Source organism: Lotus japonicus, chromosome 5 (genome assembly GCF_012489685.1).
Source record: "Lotus japonicus ecotype B-129 chromosome 5, LjGifu_v1.2".
Taxonomy (NCBI): Eukaryota; Viridiplantae; Streptophyta; class Magnoliopsida; order Fabales; family Fabaceae; genus Lotus; species Lotus japonicus.
Genome location: NC_080045.1, coordinates 10,325,251 through 10,352,359, shown reverse-complemented (window position 1 = coordinate 10,352,359; position 27,109 = coordinate 10,325,251). Strand labels below are relative to the sequence as shown.

At 38.0% G+C, this 27,109-nt stretch overlaps 3 protein-coding genes across 3 annotated transcripts; 1 reads left to right on the top strand and 2 right to left on the bottom strand.

Moving 5' to 3' along the window:
* Positions 1-4,796: 4,796 nt before the first annotated feature.
* LOC130716973 (putative F-box protein PP2-B12) lies at positions 4,797-6,178 on the bottom strand. Its single transcript, XM_057567045.1, has 3 exons — positions 5,932-6,178; positions 5,714-5,834; positions 4,797-5,367 (listed from the first exon to the last, which is right to left on the bottom strand). The coding sequence occupies exons 1-3, from the start codon at positions 6,176-6,178 to the stop codon at positions 4,944-4,946; spliced, it is 792 nt and encodes a 263-aa protein (XP_057423028.1). The 3' UTR covers positions 4,797-4,943.
* Positions 6,179-12,043: 5,865 nt separating this feature from the next.
* LOC130719059 (uncharacterized) lies at positions 12,044-12,652 on the top strand. Its single transcript, XM_057569707.1, has 2 exons — positions 12,044-12,174; positions 12,244-12,652. The coding sequence occupies exons 1-2, from the start codon at positions 12,044-12,046 to the stop codon at positions 12,650-12,652; spliced, it is 540 nt and encodes a 179-aa protein (XP_057425690.1).
* Positions 12,653-24,641: 11,989 nt separating this feature from the next.
* Positions 24,642-26,002, bottom strand: LOC130719058 (putative F-box protein PP2-B12). Its single transcript, XM_057569706.1, has 3 exons — positions 25,733-26,002; positions 25,516-25,634; positions 24,642-25,175 (listed from the first exon to the last, which is right to left on the bottom strand). Exons 1-3 carry the CDS (start codon positions 25,979-25,981, stop codon positions 24,773-24,775), a joined length of 771 nt encoding a protein of 256 aa, XP_057425689.1. The 5' UTR covers positions 25,982-26,002; the 3' UTR covers positions 24,642-24,772.
* Between the last annotated feature and the right edge of the window lie 1,107 nt (positions 26,003-27,109).

Sequence of the window (27,109 nt, the reverse complement as noted above, 5' to 3'; positions counted from 1 at the left end):
TGATTTGTGTCTTTTTTGTTTGGACCCACATTGCAAACTTTGGGCCTCTGAGCCCACTTTCATATTTGGAATGAAATATCGCATAGTTGACAAAAACAAAAAACTGGAGCCTTCAATGCTAAATGGCACGTCGTTTTTGTCTCTCCCCTAACTCTCTCTCTCTCTCTCTCTCTCTCTAACAAAACAACATTCAGAAAGAGAGATCTGATCCGGATGGTTTGTTCTCAACACGAACACCTCATCATCATCATGTCTGGTGCTGTAACAATGGCGTCGCACTCGTACGCATGGAGCACCGCACTCATCAAGATCTCCCCATACACCTTCTCTGCCATCAGAATCGCCGTCGCTTTCGGCGTCTCTATCCTCGTCGTTGTCTGGTACTCACGCTCTCCTCTGGTTCACGCTCTCTCCATTTCCGATTTCGCTATTCCCGTTTTTCTCACCTTTGTCTTTTCTTGTGAAGGGGAATTTGCATCACTGGTAGTAGCTTGATCGGAGCTGCAATTAAGGCTTCACGAATCACTTCTAAGAATCTCATTAGGTAAAATTGCCAATATGCTTTTGCACGCACGCTTTCTATTTTTTTCCCGATTATTAGGGGATGTCTTGACACCAGACGCTCTACTTCTAGTTACTGTTGAAGGTATGAAAAATGATAGAAATGGGGGTTTGAATAGCGTTTTACAACTAAAAACTCAACCCACTTGAGATTTAAATAAATCTCTTCGAACACCAAAGATAAGAGTGCAGAGATAAGAGATAAGGAAAGCACACAAATGATTTTATCCTGGTTCACTTGATAAATCCCTCAAGCTAATCCAGTCCACCCGTTAAGGTGATTTCTTCCTTCTTAGAATGAAGGCAATCCACTAATCAGTGTTTTGTTACAACTGCACTTGCTACCTGCAAAGTGACTAACAATACACTGACTTAGCTAACACTAAGATTCACTCTCTTAGTCTTCTCTAGGATCCGACCAACCTTGATCTCCTAAAGGTAAAACAAACAACTGTTTGAAAGTATTGGGTTTACAATTAAGTGCTTCTACAAAAGCTGATAGTAAACACACTTAGTTCTATTTGAAGAAAGATTGCTAAGAAGATTTTGAAATATTTCTTGCGCGTGAGTAAGTTTCTTAGGCGGCATCTTTCAATCTTCAGCCTTCTTTATATACTCCAAGGATTAGGGTTTGAACGTTGCATGGAGATGCTACCGTTGGAGGGCAGATCTGGAATTTCCAAGTTCTGCTATGGCTGAATCAGTTAGGTAAGGTCGTCAGGAATGGTACAATTGCTTTTGTACTTTGGATAGCGACATGACCTTCAACCTTGTTGACTTCTGATCAGAGGGATGCTTCATCTTGGAACTTGTGAAGCTTGATGATCAGAGTCAGAGGGAAGCTTGGATCCTCTGTCTTTTGTACCTTCTGCTTCTGGACTCAGAGGAGAAGTACTTGGTCTTCAGAGCCAGCTTACTCTTGGACTTCAGAGTCTTCACTACTCAGCTTCTGATGCTTCAGAGCGTCTGATCCTTCAGAGCGTCTGATCCTTCAGAACGTCTGATCCTTCAGAGCTTCTAGTAAGCGGAATCCATATCAGAGCTTTGTAATCTTCAGATCTTCTGAAGCTTGATCTACTGTTCAGATTGAACATAGTACGTGTGAAATTGTTGCAGAGGTTACTCTTTGAGCATTGTGCTTCTGATTCTTGTGAGATAGGTCCAGAGTCTTGGCATGTCATTTGAACACTCAGAAAAACAACGTTAGAGTACCATAATTGTACATACTTAATAGTTAACTTGTAATCATCAAAACATAGAGTTGTACTACTAGATAAAAACTTGATCTTACAACTGTGTTTTCCTTAGCGACAATCTCATTTCATGGTCCTCCAAGTGGCAACCCACCCTCTCTTGCTCTAGTGTTGAAGCTGAATACTGGGGTGTTGCTAATATTTTCTCCTGAGTCATGTTGGATCTGCAATTTACTTCTGGAGCTTCACTTTCCTCTATCTCAAGCAACATTGGTCAACTGTGACAATGTTAGTGCCATCTACCTCTCTGGTAATCCAGTGCACCATCAACGTACCAAACATATTAAGATGGATATTCGGGAAAAAGGTTGTGTGTGGCTAGGCTCGCGTCCTTCATGTTCCTACCCGTCATCAGATTGCGAACATTTTTACAAAGGGTCTTCCACGAGTTCTTTTTTATCATTTTTGTTCCAGTCTCAGCATCGATGAACCTCTCGCTTCGACTGCGGGGCTGTTATAGAAAATGGAATATTCTTTACTTATTTACCTGTATTTACACATGTAATTAGGTTAGGATTTTATTATTCAGTCAACTGTAATTTGTATAAATACCTTGTTGAAATTCTGGCAACCGTAAAATAGATGTTCTACTCGATCTCTAAGACATCTTGTACAATATGTTACAAACAATAGTGTTTAGTTGAGGATTTTCATCTGAGAAAGATAATCCACTATTATAGAGATTGGTAACCCAGTTCGGTGCAATATCACCTACGTCTGGAGGGTTTTCACCTTTGAAAGATAATCCACTATTATAGAGAATCAAGTACACAAGGTCTTAGATGAACAACCCATGTTCATGGTCCCTATTACCTACTCCTACTAGTGGTTTATTACTTAGTCATCCCCCTAAGTATGAGAGTCCATTCCACTTTCTCTAACAATCACTGCCCCAGCGGTTGATCCCTTATAATAAGAGCAAGACAGATCTCAAGATCAAACAACAAACGCAAACAACTCTCAGCTAAAATACAAGTGCATAAAGTTGCTGAGAGAGTTACACAACTGTGAACTCACAATAATAAACCTTAATCACATAACACGAAACACACCTAGCAACTAGGTATTGGTCTTCATAAATAGCAGTTCTTCAGGCCTTGTCTTCGATGGACTTGAACGAACAAAGAGTTCACAACAAAAACCAGGATATCAATCTTTTAAAATCTGCAACAAATCTTATCACATAAGATTTGAACAAAAGATAGAAACTTCCACAAATTATCTTCAAATCAAATATGGTGAAACCAATTTGATCACACTTGATATATTCTCTGAACGGCGCACATAAGTTTCTTCAACAACCCTAGCTTGTTGGCCACATAAACAATCCGAAGCTTCTAGAATAAATCACTTACACACATAGCAGGCCTATAGGGAGAAATGTTGCATCCAAGATGTTACAACATCGTGTCCCACATCTTGCCACACAAAACACACTTAGCTAAAATGTAGGCAATAATGAACAAAGAAACAACACTTGTCAATTATTAATAATAATCGCAGAATACAATTTCTTCATAGTTTAAGAGATAAGAATAAAAGAGAACTAGATATATGAATGTATTAGTAAGCGAGATATAAAGAAAAATGAGGTATATCTGGAATGCGTGCATTGTCCGAGTGTTTTCAAAAATATGCATGTATGTTTCTGACTTTCTGCACATACTAGATGGGAAAATAGTAAGCAAACATATACAGATAACTTGTGTAAATAAATGACATCAATTTGTGCTCTAAGGCAACATATTTCAAGTACTATTAATACTCATTCTATGTATATTGTTTGGACAAATTTTTTTATTCACTCTTTCTATATCACTCACAATTTCATGTATTAGTTATGGATATTCATTAGGGTGTAAACACTCTAAATAATAAGCAAGAGAAAAGAATAAAAGAGACCTAGATATTTTTTTTGAAAATCAAATCAAATTATATTAATAGATAGAGGTTCAGGGCATCAATGAGATACCTAGATATACGAATGTATTCGTAAGTGAGATATCAAGAAAAATAAAGTATAATAAGAATGAATGCATTTTTGGAGTGTTTTCAAATTGAGACTGAATGGTTAAACAAGCAAAGGGAAAAAAAAAAAGAACAAACAAACACACACACACAATAAGTTCATTTTGTCAAAAACTAAAAAAAATGAAAGAGAAGTTCATTTGGGGACTATGCTATATATATATAGGAGATGTTTCATATGAAAAAGCCCCTCTTATGTGAGAATAGTGAGAATGATTTGTAGCCATTAGATTTAAATAAATGGACCAGATTAAAACATTTACTTTCACTTACTCACGTGCCTATTTTCCTAATTTTCTTTGCACGTTCTGAATCCCTAAAACGTTACCTCACGTTCCCCTGTTCCTAATCCTATTAATCCTCCTTTATTCTGCCACAATCGTTCAGCAGCGCTGCCACACTCATCATTCATCAAGTTTTAACTACAATCGTCCAGTCCAATATGTTACTAATTTAATTCTATCAAACACTTGCCTATACCATCACCTTTTTCACCTTATTCTTGGTCGCTGAAAATTTTCACTGATTCATTAAAATAATGAATACTTGTTTTAAAATAATGAAAATTCGTTGGCATTGGTTGCTGAAATTGTACCCAAATCCAACCCAATTGCAAGTGTAAATTAATATAAATTAATGTTGGTTGTTTAACGATTGGAACGCAACCGCGGCGCGGTGCAACCCAATCGCACGCCACTGGGATGATGGGGGCGACGTTGCTTGATGAACCGTTGCAGCGGTGAACAACACAAATTGAAAAGGGGAACGAGATGGAGAATTAGAAGTGGGCGGATTTTTTTAGAATAAGTGAATATCAAGATTCCATTTCAGAAGACATGAGAAGATGAGAAGTTAAGTGGATGAGTTTTTCCAGAACGAGAGAAGCTTTTGGGATTGGAATTACGTTTCAGAAGAGGAGATTAGGAAAAATAGGCACGTGAGTGAATTAAGTGAGTGTGTTAATCTGGTCATTTATTTAAATCTAATGGCTGAAAATCATTCTCACCATTCTCACATAAGAGGAGCTTTCTCATATGAAACATCCCCTATATATATATTTTCTATCCCAAAAGTTGCAATACCTTAACATATTTTCTAGGCTTATCTACTATTACTAATGGGATAAGATATCTTAGGCCTAACTTCTATTTCTTCAAGATAGAAACTGCCCTTCCCCATTGTCATCATAACACGCATCTCTACTTCACCATCTTCTAGGCCTGAATTGAAGAACTCCCCCATCTCAATCTCCAACAAGCCATCACTTCTCACATTTGGACATTTGAGTACATCGTCCATAGACATCGCTTCGGACCTCAAGTCCAAACAAACCGCCCTAGTACGGATAGGGCCTCCAAAAATGCGAATCGAAAACAACGTAGGTTTGCAGTGAAATGTATGAGCATTGAACGGCTTAAAAACAAGAAAAACTGCATATTGAGTGTTTGGGGACAAATCAACAGTATTTATCTTCCCACAAATAGCAGACCTTTGCGAAACTTTAAGCTTGGCAACCTCTTCGAACCTGTTCAATATATAGGTTGGCAACATTTTTACATAAGGAATATATATACAAGAATGATATGTGGACAAAAAGACAAACATTCACAATATAACTCGTAACTAAATGGCAAAGCACCTTACTCAAAATTTGAATAATCTTGTCATAAGTAGGTTGTATGATAAATAAGTTGTAAATAAAATTCATCGATCTTTTACTTTAATTTTTATAAGTATATTATTGATGCATTAAAGATGAGATTATTTAACATCGTGACTTTTGTTTGATAAGTATGATCATTAATTAATAAAATAAAAATAAAATGCACTCCTAAAAAACTAGAAGAAAATTCAATAACTAAAGAGCTGACCTGGACTCTGGGACGGTGACCCAGCGACAGAAAAATTCATTGTCGCGGAAAGAAAGGTAGAGACCTCTCGCAGCAAGCATGTAACATTTCTTCCCACTCTTCCTGACCAATTGAAAGCTCTGCATTTAAGACAATTAGAAACGACCAAAGCTTAATTAATACTCAAAAAATCGCTAATCTAAGAAATGATCATATTAGATTGATGATAGTATTTAACTTTTTACCCTGATCGATGATGATAGGGTGATCAAAGAGAGCAAGATAAATGGCTTTTTTTGAAGGAGCGTTTGCCAAAGACGGAGATAGGGAAATGATGGAATGATAATCAGAAGGGAGAAATTGATCCCAAATAGTGTCAGAATCAGCGGCATAGCAGAAGATCTTAGAAATGACTGAGATCCTGGCGACATCCAATGGAGTAGTGTGGCACAAAATATCAGCGATGCATCCTTCCGACAATTCCATATCTTACTCTTTTCTCTCTTAACCTTCTCTGGAGTAATTGTTGTGCATCGCCCTGATTGTGTGTCCCAATCAATCTTTTATATATAAAATCAATTGCTTAACTCTTAAGCTTATACTACACGTGTACGTACCTGATTTCCTGAATATGTGATCTTAACACCACAAACTCACATTAATGACAGATGATGTAATCACAACATAAATTATTTAAAAAAAAATAATTTATAATTAAAATTAGAAAAATAAAATGAAAAGCCAAACACATCTACCAATATAATAATGTCTTATGGTTCATATTAATTTCTTGGATAATGATATTAATATTACTTTCATATCGTATAATTGATTTTTTTATATATAAATAATTTGGCTATTAAAGATTAAGAAAAATATTTAAAACAAATCAAAATTAAAATGAAATAACTAAAGCCTAAATACTTGTATAGTATATATATCTTTTCTAATTAAAATGTAGGGTTGATCAACAAATTAGCCATTGTATATGTCATTCGGGTCATATAACTTAAGAATTGTAAGACTTAAGAGAGAGTTTCGTTCTGTTCTCAATCATTCCACCATTTTTCACGGAATCAAAACATTCTATTTCATGAGTTTTGATCATGTTCTGTTTCATCTTAAAAACATAAGAAACACTACAAAATTTACTTACATCTCATTACGCTCCCTCCCACCTCACTTGACTAAGGAATTGTTTGGTTGGAGGAGAATGGAGGGAAGGGGAAGGGAGGGGAGGGGAGAGATTTTTAAAATCTGATTTTGTTTGGTTCAAACTTCAGGAGGGGAGGGAGGGAAATGGAGGGGAGCAAAATCCCTCCAACCTCAATTTTTTGTTCCCCCAAAAGTGGGGGAATTAGGAGGGGAAATAAATTTCGGACAAAAATAACCCTGCACAAATTAAAAATTCCAATTTTTTATCCTAGGGTTTTCCTTTATTTCATGTCTTATTTCCTTCCTTCTTCATACTAACTGTCGGCTCCCCTCTCCGGTCTCTCTCTCCGCTGCCGCCGGTGCCCCCTCTCCGGTTTCTCTCCGCAGCCTCCTTCTCAATGGCGCAGGCCCCCTTCAAGTTAGCATTTATCCACAATTACGGGGGCAACATAAAAGAATTTGGACTCTCATGTCCAGTACATATCGAATCTATCCATTCCAGACTCACACCCGCTACTGCATTCTGAAGTACCTACTGCCAATTCATTATAAAATGGATAAATAAAAAGAGTTAATTTTTTTTATTCTACCAAACTCTCTTTAACTCACAGTCACACATGCACACACACTATTAACTATTGCAGCTCGGCAATGTGTCTCTCTAGTTTTTGTTTCGGGAGCCATAAAAATTGAAAGATGGATAGGTACGTGGTGGAAGAAACCAAGAGAATAGAATGAGACATTAAGTACTAATTGAGCTTTTTTGAAAAGAGTTAGTATTTTGTGATATTTTGTCACTGTACAAGTTCTGGAAAATTCTTGTTTGTGAGCTGAGGTGAAGGCTTAAAATTATGCAGAAGACGAAGAAAAATGTTATATTGTGTTGTTAAATTCAAGTAAACATATAAAATGGTATAAAAGTAATTTTAATTATAAAATATCTTCCCTCCCCTCATGAACCAAATAAAAATAAGTTATTTTCCCTCCCCTCCCCTCCTATGAACCAAACATAATAAGTATTAAAATCTCTCCCCTCCCTTCCCCTCCCCTCCCCTCTCCTTCCCTCCATTAAAATCTCTCTCTTCCCCTCATTTGAACCAAACAGTATGTAAGTGACGCTACCTAAAATTCATATATTCTTTTTTCATGATTGTGTCTTTTGTGTTTAGACCCACTGTAAACTGGGCCTCTAAGCCCACTTTCATATTTGGAATGAAATATCACACAGTTGACCCTCCCCTCCTATGAACCAAACATAATAAGTATTAAAATCTCTCCCCTCCCTTCCCCTCCCCTCCATTAAAATCTCTCCCCTCCCCTCATTTGAACCAAACAGTATGTAAGTGACGCTATCTAAAATTCATATATTCTTTTTTCATGATTGTGCCTTTTGTGTTTAGACCCACTGTAAACTGGGCCTCTGAGCCCACTTTCATATTTGGAATGAAATATCACACAGTTGACAAAAACAAAAAACTAGAGCCTTCAAACGACTCACCGTTTTAAACTCAATATTTAGTTTTAGACCAAAAAAAAAACTCAATATTTAGTTGTCAATCATTTTATGATCCAACAGTAACAAAACGGCACGTCGGCACGTCGTTTTTGTTTCTCCCCCAACTCTCTCTCTCTCTCTAACAAAACAACACTGAGAAAGAGAGATCCGATCCCGATCGTTTGGTTCTCAACACGAACACCTCATCATGTCTGGTGCTGCAACAATGGCGTCGCACTCGTACGTATGGAGCACCGCACTTGTCAAGATATCCCCATACACCTTCTCCGCCATCGGAATCGCTGTCGCTATCGGCGTCTCCGTCCTCGGTGCTGCCTGGTACGCACGCCTCTTGTTCCCGCTCTCTCCGTTTCCGATTTCACTATTTCTGTTTTTCTCACCTTTGACTTTGCCTGTGTAGGGGAATATGAAAAAGAAAGTGAGTGAGAATGGTTATGGGCACAATGTATTTTTTTATTGTACTAAGATATCACAGCTGACAATCATGGTATCAAAGCTTTGAGACTAGAATTCAAAGAACCTAATACATCCGCCTGAATGAAAGCAATTAAACCCGGGGGAGCATTCTCCACCCAGTCAACATCGGGATAATCATAAGCCAACTTGGAAACAAAATCAGCTGACTGATTACCCTTTCTCCTAACAAAACTGAAAGCAAAAAACTCAAAAGACGAAGCTAAAATATTGCAGTCATGAATAACAGAAGCAAAGTAAGAAATTTCCTTGATCATCCGATGCCATGCGTTGACGAGCACTTGGCAATCAGATTCAAAGACCACTCGGTTGTAACCAAGGGATCGGGCTTTTTGAAGTGCCCAACGAAGACAAACTGTTTCAGCCATGAGCGGAGATGAAACCGTAGTGATCGGGCCACATGCAGCAGCTATGAAGCTTCCATCTCCGTCCCGCACCACCAGCCCCAAACCAACCCCCCGAGAAGCATCAAAGGCAGCATCTATATTCACCTTCAACAAACCAGCTCCCGGCGGAACCCAACGACCATCACGTGAAGAAACAACCGGAGGAGACGCGCGAGGCTTCCCAACGGCCACCTTGAGCAAAGAACGACACCGCTGCAGCAGCCAACAGATATCGAGTTGTTCCCTCTGAAAGATAAGCTTGTTCCTCCTCTCCCATAAGGTCGCGCAACCCGCGAACAGCACCTTCAACGCCTCATCATTTCGTTTCCTATCAAAAAAAAAGCTTTGAGACTAAATTAAGTGAGTAAAAATCTCTCCTAACAAATCTTCCTTTATATACACTGTCAAAGAATCGAATTCTCGATCAAATGCTTAAAAAATCGGTAATTGCACAGATAATTGGTGGTCTAACAGTCTATCCAAATGGTACACAGATAACTGGTTCCAGTTCCACAGTAAACTTACGTTTTAAAAAAAAGAGTGCATCGATGCCCAAGTCATTTTATAAAACTTTATTCCACTACCACAAGCACAGCGGAGCTACGACGTAAACGCCAAATAAAAAATAAAAAATAAATAAACACATCATGAAGCATCTTGTGCCACCCATCGCCTCAAAGAATTAAAACATATTAAACAATGGGACTTTTACATTATTAGATCGTTATCAGTGTACGTGTTTATCATAATTGTTCTTGAACTCTCTTTTTTGAAAGAAAACCAATCGATGCAATCCTTGTAACCAACCCCAAGTATAACAACTTTTACAACAGTTGAGAAACTACAAAATTTTGATGAGGTTTTGAAACATAGCATAAACAAAAACCAGACACTCAGCTACTGTGAATTACTACACCGGAGAAATAAAAACCTTTTAAGCAACTGCAACTGGGACCTCAACATCCTCTGCCAAAACAGCCGCAGGCCGGATGTACTCTTCCTCCTCTCTTAAGATTTAATTCTTCTAAAAGAGGATAAAGGCTTGTGAATAATTTTATATCTAACAAGTTTAGTGGCAGAGAAAGGATTTTAATTTTGGGGTGATTAATCTTCCACATGCATATTTATGTAACATATTTGATATATATTTTACATTTTTGGGTTCTGACATAGGTCCCTCGCCGGAAAAATTATTCAAATTGATCATCTTCTTTTTAATTTGTTTGGCGTAGGAGATCCGGCGAGTGATGATTTGGCTTGCTGACTGTATTCATTATGCTTATGTGGATTTCAAAAAAAATTAACACATCAGATAATTTAACTCAATTTGTAAAACTAACCCTAAATTAATTCATAAAATTAATTCCCCCAAATTAACCTTATTTCCCAATAAAAATCAAATTTGGGTTCATCTATTCCATCTCTTCTTCCCCAAATTTATTGTCACAAAACCTCATCTTCATTCTCCCGGCCCCCTCAATCACGTCCACCTGAACCCTGGCTCACGAGGAATCCAAACAAGACATCGAAAGAGAGGGGAAGCCAGAACTGGTTTGAGAGATCAGAGGTGTGGTGGCTCACGGACTCAAGGATGAGGAGATAAGGGACCCAAATTTGGTTCGGTTTTTGCTTGGGTTGGTGTGTTTGTCACGACGGCGCTGCGGCGATGATGGTAGGGGTTTTGAGGGTTTAGGGGAAGGAAGAAGAGCAGAGGGTACTGTGGCGCTTTGCAGCTATTTTTTGGGTTGTGGTTGTGAAGGTGAGAAGAGAGGAAGTTGAAGCTGACACTGCGTTGGTTCAAGGGAAGGTATTGTGGAATTTGCAATTGTAATTTTCCCTCTCTTCTCTTCAAAGAGGGTAATATCACCGTAGTCATGGCCAAGAATGGATGGATGATGACAATTAGAAGATGAAAGATTTAGGTGATTTAGGATTTAGGTTAATTTGTTGGGGGAATTGATTTTGTTAATTAGATTAGGATTACATTTGGTAATAGGTTTTGTTTTGGTTAATAGCGTTAATTAATCTGACCTGTTATTTATTTTTTTATTTTTAAAAAATCCACGTCAGTTCACCTATCCCAGTCGTCGATCCAAATCATCAATCGTGGGAGCTCCGGGCTCCGGCGAGGACCTGCTCTAAACGATCTGGAGCTCCGGCGAGGACCTACTCCAAACGATTTACAAAGAAGAGAATCTTTTTCATTAATTTTTCCGGCGAGGAACCTAGGTCAGACGGTGACACAAAGGCAGAGACCAATTTGAGGATTAACCCTACATTTTTATAAGAAGAACAAATATTTAGGTACATTGAAGAGTACAATAGATACTAATTAATCAACATATACGTCTTACTAGACCAACAATAAAATGTTAGAAGAAATCATAAAAACAGTATAGCATCGTCTCAAAATATAGTAGAAAAGTAGTATCAGATAAAAAAGACCAGAGGAGAATAACAACTTATCTCTCCAAATAAAAAATTAGTGCCATTAGCCACCGAAATAGTGGGTAAACCACTACACAAAAGGAAAAAGAGTGGGCTCCTATATGTTTCAAATGTAGTAAATGTGAAAGTGGAAGAGCTAGAAACTTTTAAAGGAGGCTATATCTAGAAAGTAACTTTGGACTTATAAAAAATTCAAATAAAATAAAAGATCATGACTAGTTAATTAAAAGATAAAACACATACATATATTTATAGTAATGTGACCAGAATGTGTGGTTGTGTGACTGTTTGGGTGACTCTAACCCTCTTGCAGCAGCAACAGTGTGGTGGATTTGGCGAGCTCGGTGCACTCTCTGCTTGGATAACTCGCTGATGAACCCGCTTGTGGTGGTGTCGAATATTGTAGGGATTGCAAATGATCTCCGGCGCTGCTCTAGTACCTCCTCTGATGTTACTCTGCCTTCACCCAGGCTTGTGCGTTGGTCCCCTCGTGATCAGAACAGGTTGGTGATTAATGTTGATGGTTGTGTGCGTGACTCTCATAGGTGAGGGGGCTTTGGTGGTTGTTTTAGGAGTGACTTTGGCCAATGGTTTGGTGGCTTCTATGGTTTCAAAGATGACCCTCATATCTTGCATCTTGAGTTGCTCGCCATCTTTCATGGTTTAAGCATGGCTTGGGATCGTGGTGCCCGCGATGTGGAGTGTCAATCAGACTCTCTTGATGCAGTTACCCTTGTGAATTCTGCTCCTCCGTCGAGGCACATGTACGCTTCTCTAATATGGGATATTAAGGACTTATTGGGTCATGAGTGGCAAGTGGTTGTGTTACATACGCTCAGGGAGGGGAATGTCTGTGCTGACTTTCTAGCAAAGTTTGGAGCCTCTCGGGATAGGAGCATTGTGGCTATTGATCACCCCCTTGATGAGATGAGTATGTTATTATTGGCGGATGCTCTGGGTGTCTCATCTGTGAGGCCTTAGCTCAGGATTTTCCCGTTTTTCTTTTGTTTCTTTCTAAACTATACCAAAAAAAAGATTCATAATCCTAATTAAATAAGGAAAGAACTCAATCTAGGAAATTATCTAAAATAAGATTAATCTAAGATATGATAAAGATATTGTAAGATATATTTTTCACATTTTGTCACTCCCTTCAAGCGTAAACTAATTTAGCTTTAAGCTTGTTACAAATCCCTTTAGAAGGAAAAAAAACATCAAATTAACTCAATTTAATTTCTCCTTTTCAAACATACTAAATTTCAATTTTCTCAGCAAAATGTAACTTGTGTAAATAAATGACATCAATTTGTGCTCTAAGGAAACATATTTCAAGTACTATTATTTTAATTTTCTCAGCAACATGTAACTTCTGTAAATAAATGACATCAATTTGTGCTCTAAGAAAACATATTTCAAGTACTATTATTACTCAATACGTATATTGTTTGGTCAAATTTTTTTATTCAGTCTTTCTATATCACTCACAATTTTCACGTATTAGTTCTAGCTATCCATGAGGGTGTAAACACTCTAAATGATAAGTAAGAGAAAGGAGTCCCTAGTTTTTAGTTATAGATTAAATAATTAGTTTCCTATTCACGCTTAGGTTTCGATGTAGCGTGAAAGGAACTTGAACAAGTATCTACATAATTGGATGACTTTATGAAGAAGAAAGTTCAGGAAATGACTAGGGATGGTACTATAGTCGGTTAGCTCGAGCGATTTCTACACCCGGCTAAGGTCGAGAGTGCCCGAAAAAGACTAATTCCGCTCCTAGAGCACTGTTTACGCGAAATTCAAAATCGTTAGGAAAATAAGAACCTTCGAGTATTTTTCCCATGACCAATGTTTCGCTACGAAAGTCTGGACTGTACACGCGATAGGTTTGGCTTCCCGGAAGTCCGTCGAAGCTAGGCTTTATCTTCTCGAGGACTTTAATTAAGACCCTGAATGAAGAGTTTTTCTATTCAGAGCTTTTAACAAAGTTTCCATCCGCGTAGCCGCAAGTCTTTCAACGATTACGACTTTTCTTCAGAAGGAAGTTTCTTCATCCGACACCAACTGCAAAAAGTAGTTTTCTGGCGTATTTTGATCCATACTGCGTTTGTATCGTTTTCTTCAATTTAGAGAACCTCATTTTGAGTTTTGGCATTTTGTCGCCAAATATTCTCTTCTTATCAGCAGATGAAAGTACTAGGACGACCGGATCTGAGAATCCTCAGATTTTACTTTTTCGACCTTCGCTATAAAAGGAGGAAATGAAAAAATATCTCATTTTCCCCCAATTAGAGAGAGATCTGCGGGTAGAGAGAGAGAGAGGGTGATTTCTTCACGAGTTCTTGTCCGATCGACCCGATTTTAGTTTCTTTGGATCGGCAACGAGGTAACCTTGCTATTCCATACCTTTGTTTCTACTTTCTGTTATTTTTAACTATGTCTTTCTGTGCTCAAAGTTTTGAGCATTTCCAAAAACATCTTTTTAATTCGATTTCTTCTTTCAATCATCTTTGCCATTCTTGCGTTCCATATTCACCGCCGGTGCGCTCGGATTTTCTCTGAGTCGCCGTAGATATGAAAAACAGTGAAAATACCCATTTTTACTCCTTTGTTTGCTTTTGAACCAAAAATTCACGACTTAACCTAGTGCCTTTAAAATTAGTTGCTATAAACTACATTCTCTACAACCCTATCAAATTCTTTTTCAAAAATTCCAACTTTGAGTTTTTGAGCTTAAAGTCTTGACCCAAATAACCATATTTGCATTTCAATTCCGAAAGTTTTTCCGAGCATTGTTTTACCCTAGTTATACCCCTAGACTACCTAGGAATTAAATTAGATCGAATAAAATGCGCCTAAACGCTAAAATGATGGGGGGGGGTGGCCGAGAGCTCATTGTGGGGGGGGGGGGAATTCTTTTTTTGTGAAAACTTGTCATTCTGTCTAAGATTATCATACTCCGAAGCTTTTAAATTTTTGTCGGACGTTAGTTGATATTTTTTATGTTGTTTTGATTGCTTGTGACCGAGTAATGTTGTATTTGCTCAAAGGTTTGACTTTGGAAACTCTTGGAGCTACTGAGGAAACAAGTGAGGAACCCTTGGATTGTGAAGCTGAACGAGTGGGAAGTGAGGACAACTTACTTGATAGTTAATGACTTAGGCGTCGATAACGTCGACTTGCTTATCTGATTATGTTTGATGTTGATTGAGCTAAAACTTGAAACGTGTGTCTCTGATTTCTGGGGCTTCGATCAACATATGTGTTTATGATTTGATTGTTTCTATGATTGATGTTGACTGAATCACATGTTTTATGTGCTAAGTGGCTATTCATAGGATGTGTTGATATATGTGAATATGCTTTGTTGGATTGTACTAACTGATTGTGCAATTATTTATATGTATATTGTGGAACCGTCGGAGTGTGGGTAACGAGAGTTTATGTCATGCTAGTGACGGAAAGTTTTAAGGGAATGATTAACAGGTCGGACCAAGGTCTAAACCTTTGTTGTTTTAGGAGATCGAGACCTTCTTGGGGAATTACACGGTTTTAAGGGAAATCTTAGACTTATAGAGTTCGAGATAAAAAGGATTAGAAATTGTTTTACAAATGAAATTCATAATACGCTAAACAATATTCGAACACTTTAATGTATTGATAACTTAGTGAATAAGGCTTAGAGCTTGAATAAGAGTTGGGAATATGAGAAGTGTCGATGATCCTAGTTAGGGGAAACCCTGATGACCCGGGATTTAAGGCTATTTTCCTGATTTATTCGCATGTAGTTTAATATAGTTTTTAGGATATTTAGGTCATTTTATGATACTTTAGGCTTAGTTCATGCATTTTAATGTTTTCATTTAGTTTTAGTATTTTTCTATAATTTTTATGTTATTTTTATAGATTTCATTAGGATTTAATCAAGTTATTTGAATTCGGTATCTTACTCTATCTTCTAGTTAATCTCTATTATTGGTTTTTAATTATTTTCCTTTATTATTATTGTTATTTTAGGAGAAGATGTGGAATCAAGGAGCAAATCAAGGGAGAGAGCCAAGAATCTCGAAGTCTGGAGCAATCTGGATTTCTTTGCGCTGGTTTTGCGCCAATTTCCTCTTGCATCTCGCGCATTTACGCGAACGAATTGGCTTCTGAAATATTTTGCGCCAGTTTTGCGCGAGATCCTTCACATAATTCGCGCATTTGCGCGAAATAACAGCCAGACTCTATTTAAGTGCGTTTTTAACCTATTTTATCAATCTTTTCACGTTGAAACATTTGGAGAGACCTTTGGAGGCAGAGCTCTTAGTTCTTTAGGATCCCTTACAGGTTTCTATTGTAATTTTGATGTTTTGCTACCTTTTTCTTGAATTGTTTCCTATGACTATGAGGAACTAATCCTCTCTTGTACTGAGGATATGATGTAGTTTTCTCTAAACTATGTTTTGATACGTTTCAGTTATATATGAATGGTTAATTTAGTTCATGAATTTCTTCTTTACTTTTATTGAATCCAATCGCGAATGGGTTTCATGCTATCGTTTGCACAATTAGGAAATTGGTAGATGATATGGATCTAGGAAGAAATTGAATAAGGGTCTCTACGCCTTAGGGATAAGGGTAGCAATTTATTTGTGTTTGCCTGAACATGAAATTGAATCTCTAGTTAATTAGGATTAGGTACTAAGGAATTAGCTATCACTAATTAACTAGAAGGGGTGCTTGACTAAGGGATTAGCAAGTAAACATATAGGCTTAGCACCAGGAACAGATTTAACTAATTTCATATATAATTGTAGCGGGTAGAAACATAGCAAGGGTAAACGAAATCAATTCCCCGGTGCGCTTTTCTCTAAGTGATTTCAAATCAGTAATTATCTTTTCCACATTTTCTTGTTACTTCGTTCTATCAACCAACTAAACCCTCTTTTAATTTCGCTTTTCGTCCTTACAACGAGAGTTTGGTAACATTAGAAGTAAACTATCACAATCCTTGTGTTCGATAATTAAAACCCCAGGCGAAATTGTACACTTGTAGTTTGGCACATCAAGTTTTTGGCGCCGTTGCCAGGGATTGTGTTTGGTTTATTTTGTATTTTATCTGAATCTAACTGTTAGGACTTTTATTTTTTTAATTTATTACTCTTGTGCGGGTGCTACTGACTGTTGTTTGCTAGTGCATGCAAGGTACAATCAAGCGAATACCATGGCTGAAACACAAGAGGAGTTTGAAGCAAGAATCCGAGCTGAATGTGAAGCGAGAATGGAAACTGAAATTGAAGCTCGGATCCTTCGCCAGAAAGAAGAAGAAGCTGAACATGATGCTCAGAGACCATTGAGGGAACTCACTGCCCCTCGTATGAGCTATACATATGAGGGCAGCGTTGTCCTTCCAGCAGACATACCAGACAACTTTCAAATTCCACATCATTATATTCAGTTGGTGAGCCATCATCAGTTTGGAGGTAAAGCTACTGAGGATTCGCATGCTCACATGTACAGATTCACCAGACATTGTGAGTCTCTGAAAAGGGGTGAAGTCAGCTTGGATACCGTCCGGATGATTCTTTTTTACTACACTTTGAAGGATGCTGCAGAAGATTGGTTGAGGTCACAACCCCCTAACAGCATTCGAACATGGGAGGACTTGGCGGAAAAATTTATCACCAAATTCTTTCCATCCACACGCATCAGAAAGGCGAAGCAGGAAATTTATGCATTCAAACAAAACAAATCTGAAAATTTGTATGAGGCTTGGGAGCGGTTCCAAGAACTTCTGAGGAAGTGTCCAGGTCATAATATTTCTGCTGGTGAACAAGTGGACAAATTTTACCCGTCATTGCTTGAGTATGCGAGAGGAATGTTGGACGCAGCAGCCAATAGTGCATTTGATTCATTGCCTGCACACAAAGCTCTTGAGATCATCGACAATTTGGCCACTAGATCTTCACAGTCAGATTATGATAGAGAGAACCGGGAAATAGTGCATGAAGTTGGAACAAATGATGATGTTCTCACCTCCAATAGAAAGTTGTCACAAAAGATGGATGCAATAGTACAACGTTTAGATGGTCGCAAACTGAGTGCTGAAGATGCTGCATTTGATGAGGAAGTGAAGGCAATGGGTAATCCTCAAAACAACCCTTACTCAAATACTTATAATCCGGGTTGGAGGAATCACCCTAACTTTTCATGGAGAGATCAAGACAAGTCTGGAAATTCAAGGGAGTACTCTAATCAAAGGAGTTATGGTCAAGATCAAAAACCTCAACCCTCTCAAGAGCAAGGAAGTGGGAAGAAGAGCCTAGAAGAAATTGTGGGAGAACTGGCCCAAGCTACTAGCAAGCTTCAGGTGTCCACATATAGCTTCATAAATGGGTCTAGAAATAACTTCAAAAACCAGGAGGCTTCAATAAAAAATCTGGAGAATCAGGTCGGTCAAATTTACAAACAATTATCTGAGAGACCTCCAGGTATGTTTTCTAGTAACATTGTGCCTAGTCCTAGGGAGAATATTTCTGCTGTTACTCTAAGAAGTGGAAAAGTTATGCATGAAATTGAAAATAAAAAAAATTAGTGGAAAGAATAAGATTGAGGCTGGAAATAAAAGTGAATTTGAAGTGATAAGTAAGGAAAAAGAACAAAGTGAAGATAGGTTAGTGAAAGAGAGAAAAGTAGATTTAGAAAATAATAAGTTTACAAAAGTTCATTTTCCCCCTTTCCCCACTAACATAGCAAAGAGGAGGTTGGAGAAGCAATTCTCCAAGTTTATTTCTATGTTTAAAAAGTTACGTGTAGACCTCCCATTCTCTGAAGTTTTAGAAAAGATGCCTCAATATGCCAAGTTCATGAAGGAGATACTCTCTAAGAAAAGGAGCTTGAGTGAAGAGAATGATATCGTTGAGCTGACTGAGGAGTGTAGAGCTATTTTGCAAAGGAAGCTTCCACCCAAACGAAAGGATCCAGGTAGTTTCACTCTACCTGTTAACTTTGGGGCTTCAAAGGAAGTGAGAGCTTTATGTGATTTAGGGGCAAGCGTCAACTTAATGCCCTTATCAATGTTCGAGCGACTTAATGTTGGAGAGCTGAAGCCAACAATGATGATGCTTCAACTAGCAGACCGCTCCATGGTGACTCCTTGGGGAGTTGTTGAAGATGTGCTAGTGAGAGTAGGAGAGTTTGAGTTTCCGGTGGATTTTGTGATAATTGATATGGACGAGGACTCTAAAATACCATTGATTCTGGGAAGACCGTTCCTAGCCACTTCACAAGCGAAAATAAATGTGGGAAAAGGAACAATATCTTTAAGGGTAGCTGATGAGAAAATTACTTTCACCATATTTGACCTGAAGCCAAAGCAAATTGAGAAGAATGATGCATTCTTGGTGGAGATGATGGACGAGTGGAGTGATGAGAAGTTGAAGCAGTTCTTCCTTAAAGAAAAAGCTGGAGCATCAAATAAGAAGAAAAAGAAGAACACACAGAGCGACCAAACTGAGAAAGTCTACTCAATGAGCATGGTTGTCAACTCAGAGCAGAAGGAGGAGAACCTGAGAAATCAAGCTGAACCAGTTCATCTTCAAAGCGTTGTGGCCAACATGGAGCGGAAAGAGGAGAAAGCGAAAGGAGAATCCTTCATATGGAAGCCAAAACATAAGAAAGATGATAAACCTCATATCCCTTTTAACTCTAAATTGAATAATTGTGTTCATGCTTTTGAGATTGCTTGCAAGAACATGGTGAAAATGTGTGCTAAGTTTAAGGAACCCGGAAGTGCAACGCACTATGGGGTAAACCCCGGATAGAATTCTTAGTCCGGTGAAGTCTAACAAAGACTATAAAATTGTGCTTCTTGGGAGACAACCCAAGCGGTAATTTTAGTTCTAATTTCATTTTCGTTTTGCTTTCTTAGTTTTAATGATTTTTTCTTTATTTCCTGTTTCGTAGTGTTAGTTTTGAAAAAATGAGAAAAACAAAAACAAAAATATATCCTTTTTAGTTGAGTCTTTATTTTGTGTTGAGTCTTAGTGTTCTCATGAGTTATTTGAGTTATAATTGTGGTATTTTTAATTTGTGTGTTCATTTTTACAAGGACTAAGTGATTTACATGATCAGAATTGAGCTGGAGGGTCCAGCTGACAGAGTCCTGGTGCTATCACTGTTTGCACCCAAATTGAGTACAGGGAGTTTTTCTTAACCAATTATCTCTCAAGTAATTGCATGATCATGCATTTTACATTTTGTTGCACACACTAGTTATGCACATGCTTTTACCCCGAGTTATCTGCCTTTGTATTTGACTACTCAATTGATTTCAATTCTGAATCTATGCCTTGTTTTTATGGAAATTGTGATACACATGTGCAGCTAATGTATTGGACATGACATGCTTTTGATAGAAGTAAGTGAATTTTAGGACTGAGTGATGTTTTCAATAGATAGTGTTGATAGGAGTTCACTGGGGTTCATCTCTTTACCCCTTGTTTTCTGCTGAGTGATGAGTGATCTCTGATGATTCCTGACTTGCTTACACTTGCTTGGTTCTGCTTTGATATGCATATCGTTTCGATAGTGTTATGCTTGTGATTTGTTAAGAGATTATTAGGCATTCTTGATGGCCTTCAGACTTTGTTTCAGTTATTCCTTAGTTGCCCAAGTTGAGCCTAAATGTGAATTTTCTTGGTCCCTAACTTTGGAAATATTCATGAGTTGTTAAGTGATCTCAATTGTGAATTGAGCAAATAAAAAAGAATATTAGCGTGTCGGTTCCTTCTCTCTCCTAGTGTGCATGAAAATGAAGCAAAATGCTTGGAAAAAATGAATGAAAAAAAAAAGAGCAAAATTTGCAAAATAAAAAGAGGAGAGTAGAGAGAAAGAACCTTGAGTGCTTTAAATGAATGCTCTGAATTGAAAAAAGAAATAGATCACTTAACTATCTGTGAGTGTAAACTTGTATTATCCTTTTCTTATCCTACCTAAAGTTACACCTTAGCCAAGTTACAACATGTGAGAATCTTTTTCTTGTTGCATAGCATGACATTGTCTGACTTTGATTTGATTGATTATCAGAACTGAAGCATAGTGCTTGTACTGTCAGATGCACTAAATAATTGATAATTGATGATCACAATTGTGAGTTTTGATGTGAACTTTGAGTCTCATTGTCCTATTGATTTCATTTTCTCTAGACTTGATTCCTTGTTTCTCTTAACTTGTATGCTCATGAATTGATCTTTATTTGTTGGATGTGTATCTTGTGATTTAAAAGTGCTGGCAATTGATTCAGAATTGATTTATTCTGTGCTTGAGGACAAGCTTTCCTAAGTTTCCGCTTGAGGACAAGCTGCCGTTGAGTATAGGGGTGTGATGACCCGGGATTTAAGGCTATTTTCCTGATTTATTTGCATGTAGTTTAATATAGTTTTTAGGATATTTAGGTCATTTTATGATACTTTAGGCTTAGTTCATGCATTTTAATGTTTTCATTTAGTTTTAGTATTTTTCTATAATTTTTATGTTATTTTTATAGATTTCATTAGGATTTAATCAAGTTATTTGAATTCGGTATCTTACTCTATCTTCTAGTTAATCTCTATTATTGGTTTTTAATTATTTTCCTTTATTATTATTATTATTTTAGGAGAAGATGTGGAATCAAGGAGAAAATCAAGGGAGAGAGCCAAGAATCTCGAAGTCTGGAGCAATCTGAATTTCTTTGCGCTGGTTTTGCGCCAATTTCCTCTTGCATCTCGCGCATTTACACGAAGGAATTAGCTTCTGAAATATTTTGCGCCAGTTTTGCGCGAGATCCTTCACACAATTCGCGCATTTGCGCGAAATAACAACCAGACTCTATTTAAGTGCGTTTTTAACCTATTTTATCAATCTTTTCACGTTGAAACATTTGGAGAGACCTTTGGAGGCAGAGCTCTTAGTTCTTTAGGATCCCTTACAGGTTTCTATTGTAATTTTGATGTTTTGCTACCTTTTTCTTGAATTGTTTCCTATGACTATGAGGAACTAATCCTCTCTTGTACTGAGGATATGATGTAGTTTTCTCTAAACTATGTTTTGATACGTTTCAGTTATATATGAATGGTTAATTTAGTTCATGAATTTCTTCTTTACTTTTATTGAATCCAATCGCGAATGGGTTTCATGCTATCGTTTGCACAATTGGGAAATTGGTAGATGATATGGATCTAGGAAGAAATTGAATAAGGGTCTCTACGCCTTAGGGATAAGGGTAGCAATTTATTTGTGTTTGCCTGAACATGAAATTGAATCTCTAGTTAATTAGGATTAGGTACTAAGGAATTAGCTATCACTAATTAACTAGAAGGGGTGCTTGACTAAGGGATTAGCAAGTAAACATATAGGCTTAGCACCAGGAACAGATTTAACTAATTTCATATATAATTGTAGCGGGTAGAAACATAGAAAGGGTAAACGAAATCAATTCCCCGGTGCGCTTTTCTCTAAGTGATTTCAAATCAGTAATTATCTTTTCCACGTTTTCTTGTTACTTCGTTCTATCAACCAACTAAACCCTCTTTTAATTTCGCTTTTCGTCCTTACAACGAGAGTTTGGTAACATTAGAAGTAAACTATCACAATCCTTGTGTTCGATAATTAAAACCTCGGGCGAAACTGTACACTTGCAGTTTGGCACATCAAACCCTGTGTGCTTTTGCACCTTTGTCCAACCCACAGTTTAATGTTTAGGCTACCTAAGGGATAAGTCTGGGAAACCAATAAGTCCCTAAGTACGATGTACAGTTTTTTCTCTCAGAGCAGTTCGACCATTCAAACGATGAGTCAGATGACTCGAGCAGACATTAAGGGTGTTTGCACTCTTTGTTATGGGAATTCGAGGTCGATAGTTTGACAATTACCTTAGGGAATCTTAGAGACAATATTCTTAGCTAGACACTTACGTTTGTGAGGACGATACGATGTTTGGCTAACCATATTGCATCATTCATTCATGTCTGAGGATACACGACAGAATGTCGGACCTCGGTGGAACCAGTGGGATCGAAAGATAAAGTTTCCACATAAGAACACCAAGAGTGTATCTTAAGTAGAAGACTTAGTGGATAACCTACGGGTTAAGGCCGATCTGACTACATTTAGGTAGTAAGAGACCGAGTCTTATGGTTAACACAAAGGCCAGTGAAAAGACCGACTCGATACGTGCCAGCCTGTCCGGAGCATAATTTTAGCATGACATTGCATTTTATACCATGCACTTGATGATTTAATGTTGATAAACATGATTATGAGTTTGATGAGTTGATGTTGATAAACATCGTTATGTGTTTTGATAAATTGATGATTGATGTATGTTGATATAGTAACCTGAGGATATGATATTATATGCCATGATAAGATTTATCGAACTTATATATACACATATATATATATATATATATATATATATTCATCCCTATGCTTTACTTGTGTCTGTATTATCTACCAAATTCTATGAGTTGACCCTCGCGCCTTGCCTTGTTTGTATTGTTTGTGTTTGGGCGGTCGGCAAACTGCCAGATGTCGTTGGGGGAGTGGTTCACATTGGTTCGCCCTTCCGGGGGAATCAGGTACGAGATGGTTGATCGTGTTGACCCTGCTGCATGGGAGTTGGACCCCACCAACCACCGCGTGACCTATAAGGGGAGATTGATGGAGGACATGATTGATGGACATGGAGTCCTGGCGACTGGAGTTCCGCGGAAGTACACCGTAGCCTTTGGCCTGCCACTGATGGTTCACTTCGGACCTGGCTGTGGATTGTGACCACCTACGCCGTCGTCATCGTCATCTGAAGAGGAGGATCCTTCTAAGATCGATGCTGCTACTAAGACACCTTCTGGACCGACACTGCATGCTGTTGTGGACCCTACGGGCGTTGCGTGTTCTTCAAGGTTCATTGAGCCAAAGGAGGAGCCATTGGCCATGCTTTCAACTCGTTTAAGAGCGTCCACTTCCTCTCGTGGATACCACGTGCAAACTTTGGTTCACGTGGTTGAGGAGGAGATTGCTACCGGCGTGGTCAACTTGGTGACCGATTTGACTAGAGTGGCGCGTAAGACTGTGAGGAGAGAGGTTCTAGATCTGGATGTCGATGTGATTACTGTGGACTCAGACACTGAGGATGACTACACGAGCGAGGAGGAGGAGGAGGGTTGGGAGACCCGCTTCTTCGCATGATTGGGTTTAGGGTGTATATAGTCGTAGCTCTGGTTCTCAGTTGTACATTGTGGGACATGGTAGGTTCCCGACATTTTGCTTTTTGTGTGGTTCTCTGTATGAGAATCACAGGGAGTAGTCGGACGATAGGGGGTACGAGGAGGCTGTTTTGGGTTGGCTCTCCCATATTTGGAGGATTGTAATTATGACACGTACACTTGATCACTTTTGCGTACACTTGCCTTCGGGCACACTTTTTTCCACTTACAGGTTCTGGTTACGTTTATAGTACAACATGAGCTGTACATGTTATATATATAGTTTATCGGGGTATGTTTTGAGTTTTAGATTAAGTCCTCGCTGGACAAGTCTTGCTTTAATTTAAAAAATAAAAAAAACTTGCATTTTCCACTTTTAGTTTATTTATTTTTTGTGAGAATACAGCAACCTTTCTTGTAAAAGTGATCTTAGATTTAAGTTAATAGATGACATTAAACAAAACCAAAGACAAGGAAACAAAAAATTGTTGAACGCCTAATTGGTTACTAAAGTGACGTTCCGAAAGTCGGGGTGTTACACCAAGATTCGAACTCAGAGGAGAGATTAATTTACTAATATTTCTAACAACTAAAATTTGCCTATAAAAAAAAGTAAGAAAAAAGAATAAAAGAGATCTAGATATAAAGAACAATAAAGTATAATTGGAATGAATGCATATGCATTTTTGAAGTGTTTTCAAATTGGGATTGAATGATTACACAAGCTAAGGGAATAAAGAACAAACAGACACATAATAAGTTTATTTGGTCAAAAACTAAGAAATGAAAAAGAAATTCATTTGGAGACCATATTTTCTACCACAAAAGTTGCAATACCCTTAACATATTTTCTAGGCCTATCTACCATTTTTCATGTGATGAGAATTTTAGGCCTAACTTCTATTCCTTCAAGATAGAAACTACCATTCCCCTTTATCATCATAACACGCATCTCTACTTCACCATCTTCTAGGCCTGAATTGAAGAACTCCCCTATCTCAATCTCCAACAAGCCATCACTTCTCACATTTCGAAATTTGAATATATTGTCCCTACCTTTTGACCTCAAGTCCAAACAAACCGCCTTAGAACAGATAGGGCCTCCAGAAATGTTAATCCATAACAACATAGGTTTGCAATGAAATCCATGAGCATTGATCAACTTAAAAACAAGAAAAGATGCATATTGAGTGTTTGGGGACAAATCAACAGTATTTATCTTCCCACAAATAACAGACCTGGACGCAACTTTAAGCATGGCAACTTCTCCAAACCTGTTCAATATATAGGTTGGCAACATTTGTACATAAGAATGATGTGGTACAAAAATATAAACATTCACAACATAACTCGTAATTAAATGACAATATACCTTACTCAAAAATTTAAATAATCTTATCATAAGTAGGCTTTATGTTTAAAATAAATGAATTGGAAATAAAATTCACCGATCTTTTACTTAATTCTTATAAATATATTATTGATGCATTAAAGGTGAGATTAATTAACATCGTGATTTTTGTTTGATAAGTCTTATCATTAATTAATAAAATAAAATAAAATAAAATGAACTCCACAAAAAACTAGAAGAAAATTCAATATTGAAGAGCTGACCTAGACTCAGGGAGGGTGACCCAGTGGCAGTAATGTTCATCGTCACCGCTAGAAATGTAGAGAGATCTGGCAGCAAGCATGTAACATTTCTTCCCACTCTTCCTGTCCAATTGAAAGCTCTGCATTTCAGAAAATTAGAAAACAACCAAAGCTTAATTAATACTCAGAAAAGCCCTAATCTAAGAAATGATCATATTAGATTGATGAGATTATTTACCTTTTTACCCTGGTCAATGATGATAGGGTGATCAGAGAGAGCGAGATATATGGCTTTTTTTGAAGGAGCATTGGCCAAGGAAGGAGACATGGAAATGATGGAACGATAATCAGAAGGGAGAAAATGTTCCCAAATGGTATTAGAATCAGCGGCAGAGGAGAAGATCTTAGAAATGACTGAGATCCTGGCGACATCCAACGGAGTAGTGCGACACAGTATATCAGCGATGCATCCTTCCGGCAATTCCATATCTCTCTCTCTCTCTCTCTCTCTCTCTCTCTCTCTCTCTCTCTCTCTTTCTTTTCTTTCTCTCTCTTAACCTACTTCGGAGTAATTGTTGTGCATCGCCCTGATTGCGTGTCCCAATCAATCCTTTATATATAAAATCAATTGCTTAACTCTTAAGCTTATACTACACGTGTACGTACCTGATCTCTTGAATATGTGATCTTATCACCACAAACTCATACTAGTGACACGTGATGTAATCACAACACAAATTATTTTCACAATTTATTATATGAAATTTTTAAAAAGAAGATAATTTATAATTAAAATCAGGAAAATAAAATGAAAAGCCAAACATATCCACCAAATCTAAAATTCGTATGACTTTGTGTCTTTGGGCCTCTGAGCCCACTTTCATATCACACAGTTGACAAAAACAAAAAGGCTTAATTCCAGTTTGGGCCCCTGATGTTTCACAAATGTGCGGTCTACACCCCCTGTGTTTAAAACGTGCGGTCAAGGTCCCTCATCTATCTAAAACGTGATAATGATGCCCTTCTGTTAACTTCCGCTAGGTTCCGTCAGTTGACCAAACGAAAATGCTGACGTGTCACTTATTTAATTCATCAAAAATAAGCTACTAATTAGTGACGGAAATAATCCGTCACAAAACCCTTCAGCCAACACACTCTCTCACCCGTTCACTCACATCTCTCCCTCTCACTCTCGTGTTTTTCTCCTCTCCCTCACAACATCATCTTCTTCATTTTTCTTTACCCTTTCCCCTGCAACCCAACACACCATGGCAGCACCCTTCTCCTCTATTCATCACCCATATCATACTACTTCTCCTTCCTTCCTTGGCTGAACCACCACCTCCACGCACGCAACAACCACAGTTGGCCACAACCATGAAGCTTTGCCCCCTGCAAATGGTCCAACGACCACCACCGGAGTCGCGACCACCACCTGTCAATCGTGTGCTCCTCCCCCTGTCCCAGCGAACACCGGCGCTCCAACACCACCTCCCGATTCAAAGAAAATCGACACAAAACAGAGGAGATGAAACCCTAGCCGCCGCCACCTTCTCGTCCCGATTCCGGCGCCGTTCGACCTCCAATGGCAAAATCAACACCACGATTTGACTCC